General features: G+C 50.9%; 2 protein-coding genes across 2 annotated transcripts; both read left to right on the forward strand.

Moving 5' to 3' along the window:
* The first annotated feature begins 9,064 nt into the window (after positions 1–9,064).
* Positions 9,065–11,295, forward strand: LOC105821845 (protein S100-A15A). Its single transcript, XM_012658645.1, has 2 exons — positions 9,065–9,214; positions 11,119–11,295. The coding sequence occupies exons 1-2, from the start codon at positions 9,065–9,067 to the stop codon at positions 11,293–11,295; spliced, it is 327 nt and encodes a 108-aa protein (XP_012514099.1).
* Positions 11,296–17,203: 5,908 nt separating this feature from the next.
* Positions 17,204–18,279, forward strand: S100A8 (S100 calcium binding protein A8). The gene is made up of 3 exons (XM_012658624.1): positions 17,204–17,247; positions 17,751–17,913; positions 18,071–18,279. Exons 2-3 carry the CDS (start codon positions 17,773–17,775, stop codon positions 18,197–18,199), a joined length of 270 nt encoding a protein of 89 aa, XP_012514078.1. The 5' UTR covers positions 17,204–17,247; positions 17,751–17,772; the 3' UTR covers positions 18,200–18,279.
* Positions 18,280–22,653: the final 4,374 nt, after the last annotated feature.

Genomic DNA, 22,653 nt, shown 5'->3' on the forward strand with positions numbered 1-22,653 from the left:
AGGAGGGGACGGGTATATGCATACACAAAGAGTGCAATGCACACCACCCGAAGAATGGACATATTTGAAACTAGGACTCCCTACTGGAATACTGGCACAAGGCACCTAAAGTGACCAAGGAGAAGTAAACAGTCACAGCTTCCTTTACACGAAGGCTGGGGAAATAACTCTTATGGACATTTTCTGTGGTATTATAGGGTCCTTCTTTACGGGGACTGGGTTTCTCTTTCAATTAGATGGGTTCTGGGCCTGGGACTGGCTCAGCTGTGGAGATCGGGCACGGGAAGTGCCTTTCCATGGGTCTCAGGCTCATCTCAGGCTTGTGCTCATCTGTTCTTGGTTCCTTTGGTTATACAGACAAAGCCACACCCTGGTTGGCTGCTTTAGAGTGAGAGGAAGCACAGTCCACAAGACTGCCCTCGCTTTTGACGGTCGATCTGAAGGTGAGTGTGTGCTTGCCGCTTTCTATCCCGTCTGGGACAGCAGCATGCGCAGGCTGCTCCTCGCCCTCCACCTTGGCCCCTCCTTCGAAACCTTGCATTTCTGAGACAGGCAAGGGGTTCCGCCCTTCCTGTTAGGGATGAAGCCCTACCCCACCCGTGCTGGGGAAAGGTAGTAAAAGTAATACATCATTATGCCACTTTCCTGAATATGAAGAGAATACTAATAGCAAGCACGCACAGCAGATACCGCTTGCCAATCACTCTCCCAAATACTTCACATATATTAACTTTTTTAATCTTCACAGCAACCTGGGAGGTATCTAATATCATTGTCCTTCCTTTTACTGATGAGGACACTGAGACGCAGAGTTAACAAGTCATATGGCACCTGTATCTGGAACCAGTGCCTTTAACCGGAGGGCTTTGGTGGTGCTTTGGGGGCTGCCTCCCATGGTCCCATTTCCACCCCTTCCCAAAGCTCCTCTGCCTTTTACAGTTAGGCATCTCTGGCTCTTGCATAAATTTTGTTTGCAGAAAGTATCTTGTTATAAAACCTTTTGGAAAACTCCACAGAAGGAGGCAGAAGGGCAGAGCCAGGGAGACCCAACATCAGGGAGGCCACTGGTGCTCCTGACAGACCCTGGGAACAGGCGGAACAGTGTAGTGGGAATGCGAAGGGCCCCAAGGACAGGCTCTGTCCGAGGGAGACATGAGGAGCAGCTGTGAGGAGCACCAGGGTGCCCGGGTGGGTGCCCGCTGAACAATCCAGGTCCCCTCACTCCAAGGGGGATAATTTGGAGCACAAAGTAGGCACATGGTAAACCCAGTGCTGCAGGCCCTGTCCCTGGCCCCTGAGGGTTTTGCGCGGGACGGACCAAGGTTTTCCTGGCAGGTTCCAGGAACCCTATGGGGCTCTGAGGCCAAGCAGCAAGGGTGCTCACTGGAGTCAGGGGCCCTGGGCTGGGCCTGAGTCTGCCCATCCCCAGCTGTGTGACTTCGGCCAAGCCACTCTGCCTGCCGGACCCTTGTTCTTTCAGCTGTAACATGAGGTAAAAATCCCAGTTGTCTTTCTGGGTCTCTGGGGAGGATCTGGAACGATGTCTCCAGTAAAAGTGGTTTTACTCAGAAAACATGAGTGCTTCCTCTGCAACTGTCCCTTCTGGAGTGGCCTGTGGCCAGCAGGGGTGTGGCTCCGGAGACCACAGAGGCTCCCCACCTGCCGCCTGGGGCCTGGAGCCCATGGAGCAGCCAGAATGAGGTCCCTGGGCCATGCCTGAGCCAGAGCCCTGGCCACGCGGCTGGGCACTGCCCTGGACAGCAGGCTTCTGCAGGTAGGCCTCAGCGTAACCCCCTGCGCCCAGTCCAGAGATGACACAACAGAGACTCGAGATTTCCACAGAGTGCTGGAAGTTGGGCTTCAGAGTCAGTAGGACTTGGGTTCAAATCCTGACTTTGCCATTTACTAGGGGTGTACTTGTGGGAAATTTATCTAACATCTCAGTGCCGTATCCATAAATGGGATAATAATACCCATCACACAGGATTTTTCTGAGAACCAGATGAGACAACACATCCAAAGCTCTTAGCAGACTGCCTGGCATGTGGCGACCTGTCTCAAGTGGTAGCCACTTATTACTAATTATTGACAATTAATGAAAGTGAGTCGAATGACTCATTGGGAACATAATCAGAGACTCTGATTCCACCTGCAAGTCCCTAAATGCTCCCTTTCCCAGGGCACAGCAGCCCTCTCACCTTCTCTCTGTCACCGTCTGCCATTCTAGCCCCAAACAGCTTAGAAAGGCAAGAGGACTGTGCACGGAGCCTGGGCTGGGCAGGCACAACAGAGCCTGGGGCTGAGTCTCAGGTGTGAGTCCCCACCAAAAGCAGTGTCATGTTGGGGCAGCTGATGGAATGAGCCCCAGGCTCCCGGCCCTGGCCCCTTCCCAGCTCTGAGCACCATGAAAAGGACCGCCCTTCACCCGATGCACAGCCCTCATCTGTCCTCTGCGCCTCTTCCTCAGGGTCTGGTGAGTCCCCGTCTTCCTCTCTGCTTCTTCTAGGTCGAAGGCACAATGCCCGGCCTGCTTTGCTCCCTGCTCTTGTCAGGGGGAAGGCCCTGGGCTGGGAGTCAGGACACCCAGGTTCAGGTGATGGCTTGTCCCCAACTGGGCTGTGCATCCCTGGGACAGTTATTCCTTTTCTCCCTCCAGGCCTCAGCATCCTTTCTGGGCAATGATGGGGATGGACGAGGTAATCTATGGCCTTTCTGTTTCGACTTTTGGTGGCTCTGTGATTCCCATGGAGCCTCACAGAAGAACTTCTGGGGAGAATGTCTTCGTAGGCAACCAAGGGCCAGAGCCAAGTCCAGGATTCCCAGGGCCACCCCTACCCGCTGCAGCCCTTAATCCTACTTACTCTGTGGTGTGTGGTGTCTCCCGGCTTTCTGGGCTCAGGTCTCTTTAAGACACTCAGAGGCACTGGGGGGCCCAGAGGCAACCTCTGCATGTGTGCACTATTCCCGTTGTCCCAGCCCTGGGATCCCCACTCACCGTTATTCTGGCCTCCCTCTGTCTAGAGCTGGGGAGAGGACAGTCCAGCTCACAAGTCTCTACAGCAAGTGCCCCCTCGCCCTCCGGGCTCCACTTGCATCCCCGACCTTGACGACACTTGCCAAACCAGCCTCGACTCCAGCATGGCTCTGGGGGCTCCTCTGGCTCGGCCACAGGATGTGTCCAGAGAAATGGTGAATGGGGGGTCCCGGGGTGGGAGCAAGGGGACAGTACAAATATATAATACAAACAGCCCTCCAGTGCCTCTCTGGGAGACCAGGAGCGGACGAGCCCAGAGGTCCAGGAGACCACGTCGAGGAAGGCGGGTTAAGGCCTCCCCGCCCCCCGCCCCCGTCCCCCAGCAGGTGACTGTTGGTTCGACAGTGGCTCCACACCGACGGGCACCACTTGGGTTCTTTATATTATATCTGAGAACATCGAGCTCTGGGAAAATGGGGGGTTATTGCGCCTTTCTTCTTGGCAATGTTTTGACGGAGAGGCTCACCCCGATTTCAGTGCTAACAGATCTATAGGCTGACTCTCATCTTTCCCATGGTGTCGAATTCAGGGGCCCTCAAATACCACCACTTCATACCTCTGCTCCTCACAGCCCACCCCCTTCCTCCCTCTGCCCACGTGTCCCACCCTAGGCCCACAATTCCAGGACTTCCTCTACCTTCCCCCAAACCTTTATTTCCTTCTCTGAATTTCACCTGGACCAAAGAAATACCAGATCCCTTCTGCTCCGTCTCAGTCCTGCTCTCTCAGCCACTCTGCAGCCCCCATCCCGCACGCCATTCCTGCCTCGCTCCTTTGATCTCATCCCTGTTCCCCACAGGCTCACATGTTGGAAAGCAAAGCCAAGTGACCATCTCTCTTTCCTGCAGCTCGTTGGAAAACAAACATGAGTAACACCGAAGCAGAGAAGATGTTGGTGGGCTTGCTCAACCTGTATCACAAACATACCTGAGATTCAGATGCTGTGGACAAAGCTGGCTTGGAGAAGATGATGAAGGAGGACTTCCCCACCTTCCTGTCGGCCTGTGTGAGTAGGGACTAACAGCTGGGCAGGAGTGGGCAGGCAGGGGCAATCACCAAAGACCGATGATTTAATCAACTGTGCCTAAATAACAGACCCTCCATGAAAACCCTAAACAACAAGGTTGGGAGAGCTCCCAGGTTAGTGAGCACAGGGAAGTGCTGGGACCGGGGGCACCTGGAGAGGGCGTCTCTTCTACCTGGCTGTTCTCGAGTCGCATCCTTTATAATAAACCAGTAATAGTAAGCAAAGTGCCTTCCTGAGTTCTGCGAGCCCTTCTAGCAAATTATTTAACCCAAGGAGGGGGTTCATGGGAACCCTGAATTTATAGCCAGTCAGGCAGAAGTAGGGGAGGTCCACGTGCCAAGATTGGCGTCTGAAGAGAGGGGCACTCTTGTGGGACTGAGTCTTTAACCCTGGGGGTCTGTGCTAACTCTGGAGTTAGTGTCAGAATTGAACTGTAGGATACCCAGTCGGCGTCCTGAGAGTTGGAGAACTGGTTGGTGTGAGACAAAACCCCCACACAGTGGGTGTCAGAGTGTTGTGAGTAAAAATGGTTCTGAAATTTCATATAATGTAGCTATTTAAAATCAAACACTCAAAGATATTTAGGATTTGGGGAGATGTTTAAAAAATAGTCCTCATTGAAAAAGCACTTATAAAACAGCTGGAGAAGCCCACGGCCGTGGCCCACAGAATGGACGTGGGATGGGGAGCAGGCGTGAGTTTAGGGGTCTGATTGTTCCAGACATGATATGGGGGAGAGACCCGGAGGGTTCAGCCTGACAAGGTCCTGCACACAAGGCTGCGGAACTCAGGAAATGGAGCTTGTTTTGAGCAGCAGAGTCACGTCGGGCTCTGAGTGCAGGCATAGCAGAGAGAAGCCAGCTTTACACAGGTGAAGCTAAGAGTCCCTAATGAAAAGTGCCCGCGACTTCCACATTTATAGTCAATTGGTTTTCAGCAAGAGGGCCAGGCCAATCCAATGGAGAAGGAATAGTCTTTTCAACAAATGCCGCTGAAACAACTAATAGCCACATGCAAAAGAGTGAAGTTAGACACCCCCCGACGCCCCAAACAGCCCATCCATCACACGTTTCGGATACTCCCGCGGTCATTGACTAGGATATCAGTTTGTTCTAAAACTAAAGACAAAATAGGTCTGTAAGGTAGAAAGTAGATATAAATGGGTGAGAAGTGGCAAAAATCCCAGACGGAGCTTATATATTTAGCCAGTATAACCTGATTCATCATCTCAGGTACCAAGGTGGCTGCATTTCTTTAATTTTTAAAGTACTTGCTCGATTGTCTCCACCCCCATCCCACTGCCCTCTTAGTCAGGAACTGAATATGATCTTCTTGAGGTCTCTACCTATCCTCGAGTTGTTTAAAACCCTAGGGGGCTTCGGGGCCAAATGGGGGTAAACCTCCTTTCTGACGCTAACCAGAAAAAGCTGAAGTGGCTTCTGGATATCACAAGGTGTTGCTTTCAGGGACCGGTCGCCACGGTTGGAAAGACATTCAGACTGGAGTGTTTGTGGGGGTTGCGAGTTGGAGGTGTGGGGGTGAAGTGGGGGGTGCATGTTTGGCACCATGTTTGTGGTTCTTTCCTAAGTACATGACCTTGAAGTTTTGTCTAGATGTCTGTCTCCACCTCCAGACCCCGAGCTTCTCGAAGGTAGAATATTATTTAATTCATTTCTGTTCCCTTTCTCCCCAGCACCTAGCACAGGTGCACCCAATACCTAACATATGGCAAAACTCTGAAGACATATCAATTTTAAGGAAGAGTGGACTTTATGTGTAAACTAAAGATAATTTAAATGTCTACCAATGACGGATCGATAAGATGAATTTCGATATATGCAAAAAAATGATCACTATATACTCATTAAAAATGAGGCTAGCATTGATTCAGCATGTGCGATGTCCACAGCATGACATCGAGTAAAAGGGGTGGTTCCAGCACAGCTGTGGAAGGACTCGTCACTGGGCGTTGGCATGGTGTGGGGGGTTGTTTTGTCCCGGAGCGAATGAAGGTGGGGGGCGGGAGGAAGAGGAGTGCCACCTGACCCCTCCCCCACCAGCCATAGGTCGGAAGTGGAGTTTCTTCTGAGTGACAAATTATCATCCTGCAATTGTCCAAGACTGAATCCTATTGGTGTACCAAATTTGTTAATTAGATGGTTTCAACCTTGAAGGTCTGGGTTTTACTTTCGTTCCTTGGTTATAGATATTGCAGTGATGAACATTTTCCTGATTATTGCTTTTAACATCTGCCTAATTAAATTTTTGGGATAAATGGCCAGGGGAATGATGGCTGGATCAAAGATATTCAATAAAATTATCAGTGGCTTTAGCTTGGCAGCGCTAAATGGTTTTACTTTTTAGAAATTCGAGCCATGTTTTTGGTTTAGAAACATGAAAGTGTATTGATGAACCCCTTGTTTGCTGGGGAAATCATTATGTTGGGTAGATGAGGGCTCACCCAGCAAACTGGAGAAGGTGTTGGCTTAGGTATCTACAGACTATTTTCTCTCAAACCTTCAGGGATGCCTAGACGTAGTCTCTGGTTCAATTACCTGTCCTCTGGCGCCCCCTTCTGGGAGACTCACACATCAGCCTGTGGGGCCACTCCCGGGGAGCTGCCAGGGGTGAGATAGGGTCAGGTGGAAAAGGTCGCTGGGAGTAGGCTTGTGTTGGGGTGAGATGGGGTAGGGGAGTCCCTGTCACTCAAATGCCCAGGTGGCACCTGTAGGGGGGCCAGGCTTATAGGTCTGGCACCCCTCAGAGCAGGTTTGCTACCATGTTGCAGTTGTCATTATGAACAAAGCTGGTTCTACCACTGCTCTTTCACCTCCCACCCATCACCCAACTGATGAAAAAACCCTCTATTAGCTTCTTTCCATGCACAGGATAAAGTTGCAGCTCTAGTTTGGCACACAGGGTCTTCTCATTTTGTCTCCATCCTGCCCCCTTGTTCCTTCTAACTGCTCACGATGCACCCTGTGGGCTCCATCCCCTGAGTGGGCCTCGCTCTTTCATACCCCTGGCCTTTGCCCATTCAGTTTCCTCTGTTTGGGGTGCCTGGCCTTCCATTCCTCCTTGCAACTCAAAACTCTTCTTCAAGTCCCAACTCCAATATCCCCTCCCTAAGAAAGTCTTTCTCAACAATCCAGGCAAGAGATGCTCCTTCCTGGGTGCCTGGAGCACCCTGTTTGGTACCATTTGGTTAGTGTCCACAGTGTAGTGTGACAATGTGTGACTGTCCCCTCACTTGTCCCCACCCAATGAGGTGGCCTGTGTCTCACTCACAATGCTTGCAGAAGGCCTGGTGCGCTGTAGGTAGTCAAGGATATTTGTTGAATGAATAAATGAATGAATACGCTCCATGACTGTGGACTTTGAGGGTTCACTAATTTAGGGAAGACATCCCAGGAAGGTGTATTTAAGATGTGTCTGACCCCACCCAAGCCCTGGAGCTGGAGCTCTGAGGCCAGAAGATGGATAATGTGACCTTTTGTGATTCTGGGGGAAGGTGGGTTGAAATTAGGTGAGTTAATCTTAGCAAGTACATGTTGTGATGTCATCTCAGGAATGCAATTAAGGCTCAGTCCTGCTGCTGAAGAACCGAGAAGAGTCACACAGCCCTGGCTGCCATCGTTGGAGGCACCGAGGAAGGGTTGGATGTGAGGCTTGGTGGTGGGTTCCCAGCTCGCACAGCTGCCCCCGCCTGAGCGTCAGGAAGTCTCCAGGATCAACCGGAAGCTGGATTTGTGGGTTGGGATCCTTGTCCCGCCAGCAACAGGTCAGTGCCTCTCTCCAGAGAACTGTGCGGGCAGGATGGGCTGTGCTGGGTCTTTGCAGGTTGTAGACAACAGAGAGGGGCAGTTTACCTGTTTTGGAGAATGTGTACAGTGTAGATGGGTGTCCCCAAAGCACAACTGTGGCCCAAAAGGGGTTTAGAACCCTAAATTAAAAGCATGTTTTGGGCCTATTCCCAAAGACACGGTTTGAGTCAAGCACCAGGTGGATCAGTGGTGTGATCCTGGGGAACTACTTAACCTCTCTGGGTTTCGTTCCCCCCTCAAGAATAGCGGGTAATGATGCCCACCTCTTAAAGCCATTGTGAGGATGAAGTGGGATAACGTGTATAAGGTGCTTCCCCTGGCGTGGGGCTGGCTCTGTAAGAGGTGGAAGCAGCGGTGGTGATTCTGCTGCACAGCACCCGGGGAGGACAGCTGACGTCACTCCTGAAAACGGGCTCTCATCGCCATAGGGAGCGGGGAGGGGGCCACAGGCATCAGAGCGACAGGCGGGTGCTGCACGGAGCCTCTGGGAGGACCACGGGATCTTAGGGCCGAAGGGATGGTGCTGATGGCCTGTCTCCTCCTTTTAGAGAGGGCCGCACAGAGAGGTAGGAGCAAAGGTGGCAACCCACGCGTTCTCTGTACGTTCAACTGGGAAATACGGCGACAATGACAACACAAACAGGGCTGGGTTTTCTGGGCAGAATAATGATTTTAATATTCTGTGTGTGGCACAAAACAGCTTATATTCGTGGGGATTCTGCCCTTTCGAGGATTTTAAAAATATTCCAGTTGGAAACAACGTAAATATTGTCTTGCTTTCAAGAGTCTTTAGTTGTTCCTCATTTCTGGCCTCAAGTAACTGCTAAGCTGAGAGTAGGTGGGAGGGAAGGAGGATGCAGCTCTGGTGCCCAGGAGGCCCTTGGTCCCAGCAAAGGGACAGATCCTGCCTTGAGATTTTGCAGGAAAGCTTCTGGCAGGGCAGAGACCCTGAGTCAAGTCTGCAAGGGATCAAACGGAGTGCAGAGAGCGGACCCGAGACAAGGAGCGGGAATGTGAGCAGGAACAAGAGGGCAGAAGGTTCTTGGAGGAAGCACCCATCTGCTGTGGGCTGGTCCAAATAAGGTACTGCTCACTCCTCCCAGATTCTCCACTGTTCCCAGCTGCTCCACCCCTGCATCCCCAGATCTGCCCCCTGCCCTGGGCTGGGGCCCAGCTGTCATGACAGACACGCCAGTGGAAGAATCCCTCTTCCAAATCATCCACTGCTACCACCAATATGCAGCCCGGGAAGGTGACGTGGAGACACTGTCCCTGGAGGAGTTTAAGGCCCTGCTCATGGACAACGTTCCCCGCTTCATGGAGAGCATGGTGCGTAGGGTCTTGGCCCAGGGCGCTGGTGTAGGGTTAGTTCTGTGAGTGGTGAGGGTGTTAGGCAGAGGAAGCTATCTCCTAGAAGAGTCTTCCATTCAGGGCAGAGGAGGAGTGAGGAAGTGCTCAAGGGCAGGATTTGTGGCCAGAGGAGGAGATGGGTCCCTGTCCAGCTTTATTTCTCATCCCTCCCTGGCCCCACTCCAGCCAAGCATAGCTAATCCCTGGAACTCCGTCTTAACCCCAAAACTGTTCCTTCCACTGCCCATCCTGCCTCCTGAGTGCCGGCCCCAAACCTCCCCTCTGCCCACAGGCCCCTCTGGTTGTCTCTGCCCCAACCCTCTGCCACCACCCAGCCCTTTGAGCTCGGTCCCTTCTGGGCTAGCACCGGCCTGGCCCTCAGGCCCTTGCCTTGGGGGATAGTGTAGCTTCAGTGGCCACCCAACCCAGGAGGAGAAGGAAACATAGCTTCCAGGCCCTGCCCATCTCCTCTGTCATCAGCCCAGACACGTGGTTACTGGGTTCCTTGGGGACTGCAAGGCCCACAGGTGCGTCTGGGGTGCTGCCCTCTGCCCCCTGTCCCATGCCCTCGGTCTCTGGACTGTGACTCCAGAGGACTTCAGGTCCACCCCCCAACTCAACGCCACTCCATTCCAGGAAAATGTTCTCCTTTGGCCACTTCCCATCTCTCCTCCCAACTTTGGGAAGCATCGCAGGAGACAGTCTTGCCTCTGTTTACTGGAGTGTGACTCTAGGGAGGGAGGGAGTGTGACTGTAGCGAGGGGACTAACTGTGGTTAGGTGTGTTTCCAGGAAGCCTTGTCCTTTCCAGGGCAAACGGTGCCAGGACCGCCCAAGCCTGCCTCATGGGGCTCACAGCCCCTCCCAGTACAGGGCCCTCAGGGACAGACACCTGGGCACGATAGCAGCCAGGGGAGGGCAGGCTGAGTGAGGGAAGCCTCCAGCTCGTCTCTGGTTTAGCAGCTTTGTGGAGGAGAGGAGGTCCCAGGAACGGGTGGTGGTGGTGGGCAGTAGGGGAGAGGGAGGCTGCAAACCTGCCCATGGGGACAAAGTGGCTGCCCTACTGGTCTGCAGCTGCTCACAGCTGCACAGCTGCCTGCCTCAGATGCCACCCAGGGCTCCACACTGGACAACCCGGCAGCCGAATCCTGCTGGGACCTGCCCCCGCCCCCACCCCTTCCGCTGCCCAGCGTGCCCCGTGCCCACCTGCCTCTGCCCTGGCCCTGCCTCCTTCACGCTGTCCTCCCACCTCCAGTGGCCAATCTTCGGCCCTCAGGGCACATCAGGGATGGCCCCAGGGCCCACGGCCTTGTCCCTCCCCTACTCTGCACTCTGTGTAGGTGACAGGCAAAGCGCCACACACGGTTCCTAGGCACGTGCACACACACAGACCTCGGACCCTGCCTGGTGCTGGTGCTGGCCCCGCACTGGTGCTGGAATGCAGAGGCGAGGGGCAGGCAGACCCTGCTCTTGGGGAGCTCCCGCTGCGGAGGGGGAAGGCCGCCTGCCTTCAGGAAGCCCCAACGGGGGTGTTCTCCCGGGAGCTCGTGCTGGGCTGGAAACAGCCACTGACGCGGGTGTCAAGGGTGTTGGGGATGCCGGGCCGCTGGGACTGGAGACAGTTAAGCAGGGAGTGGTGCCCAGGCTGCCTCCTCCGTCCGCACCCACACTGCTCCAGGTCCAGTGCCCTGAGGCACTCGCCACCCCTCTGTCTCTCGAGACTTCGCAGCGTGCGGTGTCCCAGTCACGGACCAGTGGAGCGAGGCGTCGTTTCCTGCACGCCCTGGTGGGCGGGGCCATGCCGCGTTGCCCCTCCATCCCAGCAGATGGCAGGTGGGCTGTGTGCCTGGGCGCGTGCGTGGTTGACCCCTGTCCACTCCTCAGGGCCGGAAGGAGCCGTACTACATCTCGGAGTTGTTCCGGGCAGCAGACAAGAACAAGGACAATCAGATCTGCTTCGACGAGTTCCTCTACGTCTTGGGCAAGCTGGTGAAGGACTACCACCTGCAGTACCACCGGCAGCTGTGCGCCCACCACTGCGCCCGGCACAGCCTCTATTAGAGGACGTTCAGGCTGCCTCCTGCCCTCTGGAGCCCGACCCCAGGAGCAGGCATGAGCTGGCTGTGGGCAGCTGAATGGAGAACTCTGCTGTGTGTCCCTGTGTGTGTGTACATGTCTGTGGGAAGCACAGCTGTGTGGGAGAGAATAAAGCAATTTCATAAATATTTCTGGGTCTTTGTTCATGGTTCTGGGCATTTCCTACAGGTTCAGAAAGAGGCGGTTTGGTCCCTAGCCTGGGGAACATCCATTTCAGGTGGGGGACACAGCCCCTATGTCCAGGGACCCCTCTGTCTGGTGGGAGAGATGCAGCCCCTGCCTCTAGGGAGCCCCTGTCTGAGGGAGGAGACAGCCTGTGCCCTCAGCTTTCGGTCTGAAAGGGAAGAGTTTCTTCTCCTGGGGAGATAAGAAAGCCAGGCCTCGCTAGTGACGCTACTGATCACTCACTCCACGCACCTGATGGGATGTGAGCCCTGAGGGAGGGCAGGGGAGCACTGGACATGGACCGGTTTCTGACAGTGTCCCCAAGCTGAAGGAGAGTCCCAAGGAATCAGTGTACAAAGATGGGCCTGGACCCAGTAGGGGACCAGGACTGGGGGAGAGGCCCATTTCAAGGAGAGGGAACAATAGTAGAAATTCATGCTGTTTATCCAGGGGCAACAGAAAGTTTGCTTGGAAATTAGCGTTCATGGGAGGAATAGCACAAAATCAGATTGAATGGGTGGCTTAGGACCAGACTCCGGGAAGTCCTTGAAAGCTGGGCATTGGAGTTTGGACTTTATCTTTTAGGTAACAGGATCCAGGGTGGGTGAGGACAGGGAGGGTCCCTGGGTCTGTGTGCCAAACACGGTGCGCCATGGGGTCGGCTCTGGGCTTTCAGAAACTAGCTAGGGCCACAGAGGACACGGCGACACAGCAGGGCAGGGCTGCAAAGACCAGGTGGACGGCTCTCGCAGAGACAGCGGGGTAGGGGTGGAGGGGCAGAGCGGGGCAGGCACCAGCGAAGGGAGAACTTGAAGCCCAGGCCCTGGCGGCAGGCTGAGGTCCAGGTTTCAGGCATTGGTGACCGAGGGAACTGTGACGCCGGTGACTGACTCTGACTCAGGGATGGCAGGAGCCGGGGCAGGCAGCCGGTCCGCCAGGGAGGGTTGTGCACAGGGTTTTGTGCCGGCTGAGTCAGAGACCAAGACAAGGGCAAAGCCGACAATCCAGCCGGGCAGAACCGCAGACACCTGTCATGGGAAGAGTGATGAGGAACCTGGGTGACAGGTGACCCAGGAAGGCTTCCGAGAGGAGAGAAGCGTTGGGGCTGGTGTTTACTAACACCTCACGATGATGGAGGTGGGAGTTGCTCCTGACTCAGGGCTATTTGTGCCTCGAGGATCCAAGTCCTCCTCTGGTCCCTGAGCCCTCCCATCTGACACCTGCCCCTGCCCCTCTCAGTGTCGTTTTGCTCTCCCTCTTCCTGGGAGCCCAGGAGTCTGACACAGAATCCCTAGGGAGGGTCTTCCTGCCTTCAGGTACTGCCAGAGCCCACCTTGGTGGGTTGACTTTTCAGAGGCTTTGTCTGGGAACCGGTGTCCTCAGCTTATTGCCATGAAATGATGCATTTTAAATGAATGATGGGAGACCATGGCATTGCTCACCTATGCATGTGACCGGAGGGCCATTTAAGGAACTTGGTCTGGTTCCCTCCCTGCCTGGGTCTGTGTGCCAAACACGGTGCATGGCCCTGGGGAGCTGAGCCTGGGAGACGTCGTTTCTCACCGGCCAGGCTCTGAAGCAGGGTTTGCCCCTGCTGCTCTCTGGCCGGCCTGCTGTCCCGGCACACTCACCAGTCCCCACGCTGGCTTTTCAGACTCAGCCAGGCCCTCCCCTGCTCTGGGAGACTTCTGCCTCCATTTCCCTCTGAACCGTCCACTGCAGAGGCACACGTTCTGCTGCACTGCAGTTGTGTTTTACTGTGTGTCCTCCACCAAGGCAGGGTCTCAGCATCCCTGCACCTGTCTGCACATCCTCAGCAGGTGTTTGAGGAAGGAATGCAGGATGGGGGCCTGTGGGATTGGAATGGGCCACCTAGATCTATGCTCCGTCCTCTGGGGCCCGTGATGCATGAAGAGGCATGAAGACAGTCACCTGGGTTACTTGGGCCACTCTTCCTCAAGGCCTAGGGGAAAAATCATCCTGCCTGTCTCCCCTGAAGAGTGTTGGGGTGCACAGGCTTTGAGAACTAAGCAAGACCGCCCAACCTGAGTCCTCCTAACCTCCCTCCTGCCCCTTCCTGAGGATTTCTCCACCAGCTCTGCCTGCTCTGTCCTCATTTCCTCAGCCTCAGGGCTGGGCCTGGTCAGGGCTGTTGGGACACACCTGGGGACTGAGCCCTTTCCTGTAAACATGACCAGGTTCCGCTCCCCATAGGTTGCCCCATGTCCATCAAGCTGATGACAGACTCTGCCTTTCCCCCAACACGCTTACCCAATTCCTGACACCCGTCTTCTGCGAGATCAGCTCAGTCCGGCTCCTGCTCTCCCCAAAGCACCCAAGTCTTCCTGCCCAGGGGGAGTGCTTCTGGGGGCAACGTTTGATGATCTCACTGGTTAGCCAGCAAACGATGCTGGCAGGAAGTCATCACTCATGACTGCCTTTAGTCTCCTTCAGTGGAGCTGACGAAGGACTTTGAGTAACTCCACATGCCTCAGTTTTCCCATCTGTCAAATAGAGATAACTGTATTGTCCACTTCACAAGGTGTCTGGGCATATCAAGTGAGTCAGTGGATGTAAACACACTTAAATGTAATGGGGTAAGGTGCTGTTATGCCAGGTCATGCAGGATGGTGCCTGGTGAATAGTAAGTACGAACCGAGGGCTGATCATTGGTTGAAAACTTGTTACATTATATGTCAGGAACAGCCCTATTTTCCCACTAGAGGCTGATTCACCTCTTGTCAAGGAAGCTAGACTGCATTTGGTTAATGAGTTATACCCTGCCTTCTTCCAAAAATGATTTAAGGTGGCTGGGTGTGATAAGGGGAATTTCCGCACTGGATAAGGGAAAGCCCAAAAGTTCATTTTGCATTCCTTTTTCCCCTCAATGAGTACTAACTGGGCACCTAGTAGGTGCCGCACCCTAGGGGTGTGGAAGTAAATGTGATTTCTTTTCTAAAGGGGCTCTATGTCCCAAAGAAAAGACAGATAATAAACAGGTGAATTGCAGTATAGCAGGGCAGATGCTGTGATGGACAGCGAGAGAATTAACTCTGTATTGGTGTGTGGGGGGGGAGCATCAGGGATGGACTTGGGGCAGGTGGTGCCCCAGCTGGACCAGGAAGGATGAGGAGGGCCTTACCGGGACAAAGAGGCATTCCAGGCAGGGACAGGAAGTGGATGCTGTCACATCACATCACGAGTCACCTCAATCATGTGATGCACTGAGTGTTGAGTCTCTGTGGGCCTCAGTTTCCTCAGGTGTACAATGAGAATTATAATAGTACTTACCTCCCAGGATTATTGTGAGAATTAAATGGATCGATGAAAGTAAAGCACAAAGTAAAATAGTTCCTGGCACGTGGTAAATATGCAATAAACACTAGCTATGACTTTGCCATGATTTGTCCTGATTATTGATCGTGGTCGTTGCTGTGTGTGTGCTGGGTCCTGTGCTGGCTCCCGAAGGCCCACGGTCCGGAGAGCGGGGCGCAGGCCGGCCCGGATCACGGCTCACACTCCGCAGTGTTACTGCGCATGCTCAGGCACCGCCTCAAGCACTGCACATATTTTTTGTGTAAACTTTTATTAAAATATAATACACATTAGAAAAAGCCCATAGTATATCAAAAGTCTTGACATTAAACAAAAAAGTAAAAAAGTCCACACATCATAAATATTTTGCATCTGTTATAAATCCTCAGAACAACACTATGAAGTAGATTTTTTTTAGGTGAAAACATTTAAGAATTAAAAATGTTTTAAAATTATGGTAAAATACACATAACATAAAATTTGCCATCTTAACCATTTCTAGGTGTACAGTCACTAGTGTTAAGTACATTCACATTGTTGTGCAACCAATCTCCAAAACTCTTTTTATCTTACAAAACTGAAACTCTGTACCCATTAAATAACAACTCCTCATTTATCTCTCCCCCTAGACTCTGACAACCATCATTCTACTTTCTGTCTCCATGAAGGTATTACTTTAAGAACCTCATATAAGTGGAATCATACGCTATTTGTCTTTTTGTGATTGGCTAATTTTACTTAGCATAGTGCTCCCAAAGTTCATCCATGTTGTAGCATCTGCCAGAATTTCCTTACTTTTTTAAGGCTGAATAATATTTCATTGCATGTATACACCACATTTTATTTATCCATTCATCTGTCGTTGGACACTTGGGTTGCATCTACCTTCTGGCTGTTGTGAATAACGCTGCTATGAACATGGGTGTACAAATATCTGTTTGAATCCCTGCTTTCAATTCTTTTGGTTATATACTCAGAAGAGGAATTTCTGGATCATATGGTGATTCTGTTTATTTATTGAGGAACTGCCATACGGTTTTCCACAGCAGTGGCACAATTTTATATTCCCACCAACAGTGCGTGAGGCTTCCAATTTCTCTATGTCCTCACCAACATTTGATATTTTCTAGTTTTTTTTTTGATAGTAGTCATCCTAATAGGTGTGAGGTGGTATCTCATTGTGGTTTTGATTTGTGTTTTCCTAGTGATTGGTGATGGTGAGCATCTTTTCATGTGCTAATTGGCCATCTGTATATCTTCTTTGGAAAAATGTCTGTTGAAGTCCTTTGCTCATTTATTGGTTGGGTTGTTTGGCTATTTTTGTTTTCGAGTTGTAGAAGTTCTATTATATTCTGAATATTAATCCCTTATCAGGTATACAATTTACAAATTTTTTCTTTGTAACATGAGAAATGGGAAATATATGACAAATTTTCAGGATTGGAAGCCAGTTAATCTGAGTGGCATTTTGTTAATGGTGAGGGAAGGATTTGCTCCTCCTAAAATCCTGAAAAATTGGAGCCCCTCCTCTTCTCTTCTTGGGCATGAAGCACACCTGGCTTCTCCAGAGAACACCCCACCCACACCCTAGAGTTGGGCTCCTCTCTTCAGCCCATGTTCCTGGGGTCCCAGACACAATAATTATCCCAAAGAGGGTGGAAGGCTCCCTGCTGTGTTTATGTAGTGGCTCAGGGCCTTGTGCAGTGCACAGGGACCCTGAGCAGACTTTATCTCCCAGGGCACAGTGCACCCCAGCTTCACAGAGCAGGGGAGCCGTGGAGGGGTGTGGGCAGCAGGGCAGGAACTGATTTAGCCTTTGGTGACCATGTCCCCACAAAGATCCACCCACCCACCCAAAACAACAACAGAAATTCTCCACATTAATCATTACTAAAAACCGGCAGCGAGGACAAGTGTTCTTAACCTTTTTTGAAGTCTTTGGACCCTTTTAAGATTCTGTTGGAAGCCATGGAGGCACATGTGTGTCTTATATGCACACACTCAAGATCATGTATTCAACTTCAACTCCATTTCGGAGGTATATGGACTGGCCACAAATGCACAGGATTAGCAACAGCAACAGTGGGGAGGGCTCAGGAGTGGGAGTCTGGCCGGACCAAGGGAGTGGATACCAGCTGCCAAGAAAAGGAGTGCCGCCCACGTTCTTTTCCTGGTCTCTCCTGCTGGGCGCTACTGCCTAGCAAATGCCTTCCTCTTTCCACTGCCCTCACCTCCCCACCCATCAGAAATTTTCACTGTGTGCCATGATTGCCACATTTACCTGGTTGAGAAACCAGAGGCTGTAGCAACTCTGAAAAGGAGTAGCTGTCTCTGAATGGCCTGAGGCTGTGGGCAGCTGGCCAAGCCTACCCGCTATAAAAGGGAGCTGACACTCAGCCCTGCATGTCTTTTGTCAACTGACTTTCAGGAGACCTGGTAAGTGGGACTGGCCAGGTCTGTGCCACACTTTGGGCTTTCTTTGGGGAGGGTTGGGGAAGTGAAGCAGCCCTGAGGAAAGAGATGGCCCAAGGAGGTCTGGAGCAAAGATCCTGTTCTCCTGGAGAAGCGGAGTGAGACAGGGATAAGGAAGGAGTGGAGTTCTCTAGCACTTTCCAGGGGGTGCAGGCACATTTGTTTCCCAAGCTGGGCCCTTCTCAAGGAGAGAGTGGGGCTGCAGAAGAGTTGTGTGTGCATACGTACGTGTGTGTGTGTGTGTGTGTGTGTGTGGACTTCGCTGCCTCCCACACCTGTACCCCTATCATCCCACCCTTCCCATCAGAGCTATAGCCATCTGCTGGGTTTGATTATTTGGGTGGCACAGGCCAGAACAAAGCTATCACTCGGGGTAGGCACCCTCCGAGTGTCCCCTTAGCCTTTACTCTGCCCTGGGCAAATACAGCGTCCCTGTCATGGGATTCCCATGTGGTTCTTTCTTTCAGGTGCAGCAACTCCTTGGGCACCATGCTGACCGACCTGGAAAATGCCTTGGACTCATTCATTGACGTATACCACAAATACTCCTTGCGGCAGGGGAATTACCACGCCATCTACATCGATGACCTAAAGCAATTGCTGGAAACCGAGTGTCCTCAGTATATGAAGGTGAGGGCATGGGGAGGCTGGGCATGGTTGGGGCTCTCTGCCTGGCTCTGATGGTGCCCTGAGTCACTGGTCCTCCAAGCTGCCCGCTGTAGATGGCCATGCCTCAGCTCTCTCTGAGATCTTTACACTCTGGCTTCTTCCTCCTCAACCTTGACAGAAAAAGGATGCAAACACCTGGTTCAAAGAGTTGGATATCAATAGCGATGGTGCAATCAACTTCCAGGAGTTCCTCATGTTTGTGATAAAGTTAGGCGTGGCGGCCCATGAAGACATCCACAAAGTGTAGCAGAGCAACTGGGCCCAGGGGCTGGGCCCAGGGGCTGGGCCCCTGGACATGTAACTGTAGAATAATAAAGTGATCGATACCTCAGGCCTCTCTTAGTCTCTTGCCTTTCTCTTGTGGGATTAGCTTCCTGGGGGAGAAGGGAGGTTGGAAAACCAAAAGGAAGAAAAAGAAACTTCCGGCGTCCCCATCCCCACTCTCACGAGCCTTCCATTCTTCACCCCTCATCTGGTCTCCACCCTGCACTCTCCCCAAACTATTCTTGAGTCCCCTCCAGCTCCACAGTCCTGAGTCCCTGGTTCTAGGACTTAAGGATTCTGAAAAGTCCATGACATTATAGCCAATGATTTTACTAGTAGTTCCCAAACAGGTTATCTGGGAACAAGGTGCTGTAAGGAAAACTGATACTGTTCTCTAAGCTAAATTTTAGATGTGGCTAAATGTCTTAGATGTGGCTCTTGGGAAATTAGGGTGATAACTACATAGGAGTGTGTATGTGTGTGTGTGCATGAGAGAGAGACACGCAGAGACAAACTGATTCTGTGTGTGGTGCGACTAGGCGGACAATGCTTAGAGTCCTATATTAAGTAAAGCTAGGATAGCCCCCTGGCCCCACACCTATACTTTGTTCTCAAGGATTTTGGAGCTTTCCCTCTCTCTGCACTCCCAATCTCTCAACTCGATTAAGTAATAAAGGAATGGACAGATAGATCAAAACATTAATAAAACTCAAAGGATCAGTTACTCAAATGCTGTCCTGTGGGATTCTATGCTCTTGTGATCACTGAATTATCTAAAATAGCTTCCCAATCATTACATCTGTGGATTTTTCCAAGGCCCTGGTAAAATGGGAAGGCCAGAGGATGAATGGGCACCTCTGACTAGAACCTAACCCCCAAACTGGGTTTCCATGTTGCCTACACTTGAGTGCTGGGGCAACGGTGTTAATGATGGGGAATAGGGTAGGGGGCTATTGCCAGAATCACTAAACCAGGATTCTTCACTTGTCTGTCTGTATATCTCCAAAATGGAATTGAAGTTGAATGCGTCATTCCAGAGTGTGCATATAGGAACATTCCCTCATGGTTTCCACCAGAGTCTCAAAAGGGTCCAAAGACCTCAAAAAGGTTAAGAACACTTGTCCTGGGTGCTAGTATTTAGTAATGGTTAATGTGGAGAATTTCTGTTGTTGTTGTTGTTGTTGTTTTGGATGGGTGGGTGGATCTTTGTGGGGACATGGTCACCAAAGGCTAAATCAGTTCCTGCCCTGCTGCCCACACCCCTCCACGGCTCCCCTGCTCTGTGAAGCTGGGGTGCACTGTGCCCTGGGAGATAAAGTCTGCTCAGGGTCCCTGTGCACTGCACAAGGCCCTGAGCCACTACATAAACACAGCAGGGAGCCTTCCACCCTCTTTGGGATAATTATTGTGTCTGGGACCCCAGGAACATGGGCTGAAGAGAGGAGCCCAACTACGGGGTGAGAGTGAAGTGTTCTTTGGAGAAGCCAGGTGTGCTTCGTGCCCAAGAAGAGAAGAGGAGGGGCTCCAATTTTTCAGGATTTTAGGAGAAGCAAATCCTTCCCCCACCATTAACAAAATGCCACTTAGATTAACTGGCTTTCAGTGCTGAAGACAACACACTTCAGATCACTAGGCTTTTGTTTGTGGTAGAATTTAATCATATTAAAATGCACATGAACAGGGAAAGGTAGCAGTTTATTTTTTAATTTTAAACAAATAAATCTGCATAAGTTTATTATATAATGTTTTGATTTTGAATAAAAAGAATTTAAAAACACTGAATTATTAGTGAATATAGAATACGATGTTAACATTGTTTTTTTTGTTCACATTTGTAAAGACCAAATTTACAAATTCTTTTGTATAAAAATATTATTTTTCCTTTTTATGAATTTGTGATCTATTTAAGGCCTTCATTCCTGTTTTTTTATATTGAACTTCCATTTATCTTCTCCTACATTTTAGTTTTCTCTTCATCCAATTTGTTTTAATATTTTCAGCTTTTCTTTTTTTTTATTTCAACATATTACGGGGGTATAAATATTCAGGTTATGTATATTGCCCTTGCCCCATCTGAGTCAGAGCTTCAGGTGTGTCCAGTGCCCAGATGGTGCACACTGCACCCAATAGGTGTGAATATACCCATCCCCTCCTCCCCCCTCCCATCTGCCTGACACCCAATGAATGTTACTACTATATGTGCACTTAAGTGTTGATCAGTTAATACCAATTTGATGGTGAGTACATGTGGTGCTTGTTTTTCCATTCTTGTGATACTTCACTTAGTAGAATGGGTTCCAGCTCTATCCAGGAGAATACAAGAGGTGCTGCTAGATCACCATTGTTTCTTATAGCTGAATAGTACTCCATGGTATACATATACCACATTTTATTAATCCACTCATGTATTGATGGGCACCTGGGTTGTTTCTACATCTTTGCAATTGTGAATTGTGCTGCTATAAACATTGTAGTGCAGATGTGAAAGGTAGCAGTTTAAACCCTCATTCACCAAAACTTTAATTACCAGCCAGTTTTATTATCTGCTAACATACTGGTGGAAATGGCTGGCAGCCGCTGAAAGTTAAGATTGGGATCTAAAACGGGATGGGGGGATCTAGGCATCGGAATATGGAGATGGGCTTCTGCTGGGGCAAGTAGGAAGGCCCAGGGATTAAATTGCTTTCTTCTCAGTTTTGCTAAAGGATAATCTTTGTCCATCCCTCAAAGCTCCCACCTAAGTCAGGAGCATGGAACACGCTCTCCACATTGCAGGAATGGGGATTATGCAGCCCTGAGAGGCACCCCAGTGATCCTGCTATGATTTCCTCAGGCACGTAGTCCAAAGGTGAGCAGCTGGCCCAGATGTGGTGGCCCAGGCAAAAAGAGATGGGAAAATTTCCAGGGTTTGCCAAGCCACATCTCAGGTCTCGCTCAACATTTAAGGGATGTAATGGGAAAAGATAATAAAGGAATTCACAAAAGGAGAGAGCACCCCGATTCTGCCTCTCAGTTGTCCACATTGGTAGTGGTGGTGACGGCGGTGGGTATATGTGTTTGTGTGTTTGTGTGTCAGAGTACGGGTGGGGGCCAACACACCCTAGTGCCTTGGGTCCCCCTTAAAAATACACCAATGTGCTGCTAACAGATTGTTTAGCGAAGAATTACTATTATTAATTCTGTTTGCCTTTAGTTGAAAGTCCAATGAGTCTCTTTCTCTGAGCCCACCCAGAGGGGCCGTGGGGAAAGTGGCCCAGAGCACCCTTTGGCGTTTCACTGGGAGTGATGGGCCACTGGTTGTGAAGAATTGGGTCAATGCCGAGCCACCAACACTTGATTTCCGGGATCATGGTTGGGCAGGGGAGGTGGCCCAGCTGTCACTGGCAGTCTGGGGAACAGGAGCGGTGAGGGAGGCAGTCCTTGGAAGCTTCCTGGAGGAGGCAGGCTTGGAGATTATCATTTACATATAAGACTGTGCCCATTACAGGAACTACTGGGCAGAGTCAGACAGGACTGTGGCCCAGAGCAAGGTGATTTGGTTTCCTGTTTCCCCAGCTAAAAAGAAGAACAGTGGAGTGGGAAGTTAAGAAACAAGTAGTTTAGCAGGAAATCACATGCAACATTTGAGCCTACACAGGAGACCTTGGCTCACCAATTGAGGCAGATCCGGCCACTCCGATTTCCGGGGCCTGTAAGGGTGACTTGTTTGAAATCTCGCTTCTCCTTCCAGGTTCTCCACCCAAGGCTCCGACTTCGGCTGTGTTCCTAGTCATTGTGACAAAGGTCCTAAAAGGCAGGGAGAGGGTCTGGAATCAGGCAATTGATTTCTAGCAGGGGAGCAAAAGAGCTTGTTCCAATGGAAAAAAGACTCTCCCCTATGTCGCTCCACTTGGGACCCAGAGCCATCTTGGCTGGGTCCATATCCCAGCCCGTCTTCTGGCTCCTGAGTGTGGGAATTCAGTCTGAATGCAAATGGACTGAAGAGGGGAGGGAAAGCTACCAACATGTTTCGGGCTCCAGCTGTGTGTCAGTGTGAAAGAAAATAAATCATCTCAAATCTGGAAAAAGATAAAACGGCAGTTGCATATATTTTTGATTTCATGCTGGAGTCCATCTCAATAAAAGCAGGTTCTTGTTACTTGTCCTCATCTGACATTTTTGAGAAAAGTGGTTGTTGGTAAAGTATGTTTGCTTAACAATTCACAACAGATAAAGAAGTAGACAGCTTACACCTGCTGGATAAGGCAATATAGTTTTACAACCTGGTCAATACGTTAAAAACAAAACTGATATAGTTTGTATCACCCTGTTAAAAGTCAAAAGATTCATATGTCTAACTTAAGAATCTTACTTAGGCATTCCTTTCCTGACTGTTTTTAGATATTCTCAAATATTCTTCAAATCAGTTTTTTAAAAAAATTTCCTTGCTGATTCTCT

This window comes from Propithecus coquereli, unplaced genomic scaffold (genome assembly GCF_000956105.1).
Source record: "Propithecus coquereli isolate 6110/MARCELLA unplaced genomic scaffold, Pcoq_1.0 Scaffold59, whole genome shotgun sequence".
Taxonomy (NCBI): Eukaryota; Metazoa; Chordata; class Mammalia; order Primates; family Indriidae; genus Propithecus; species Propithecus coquereli.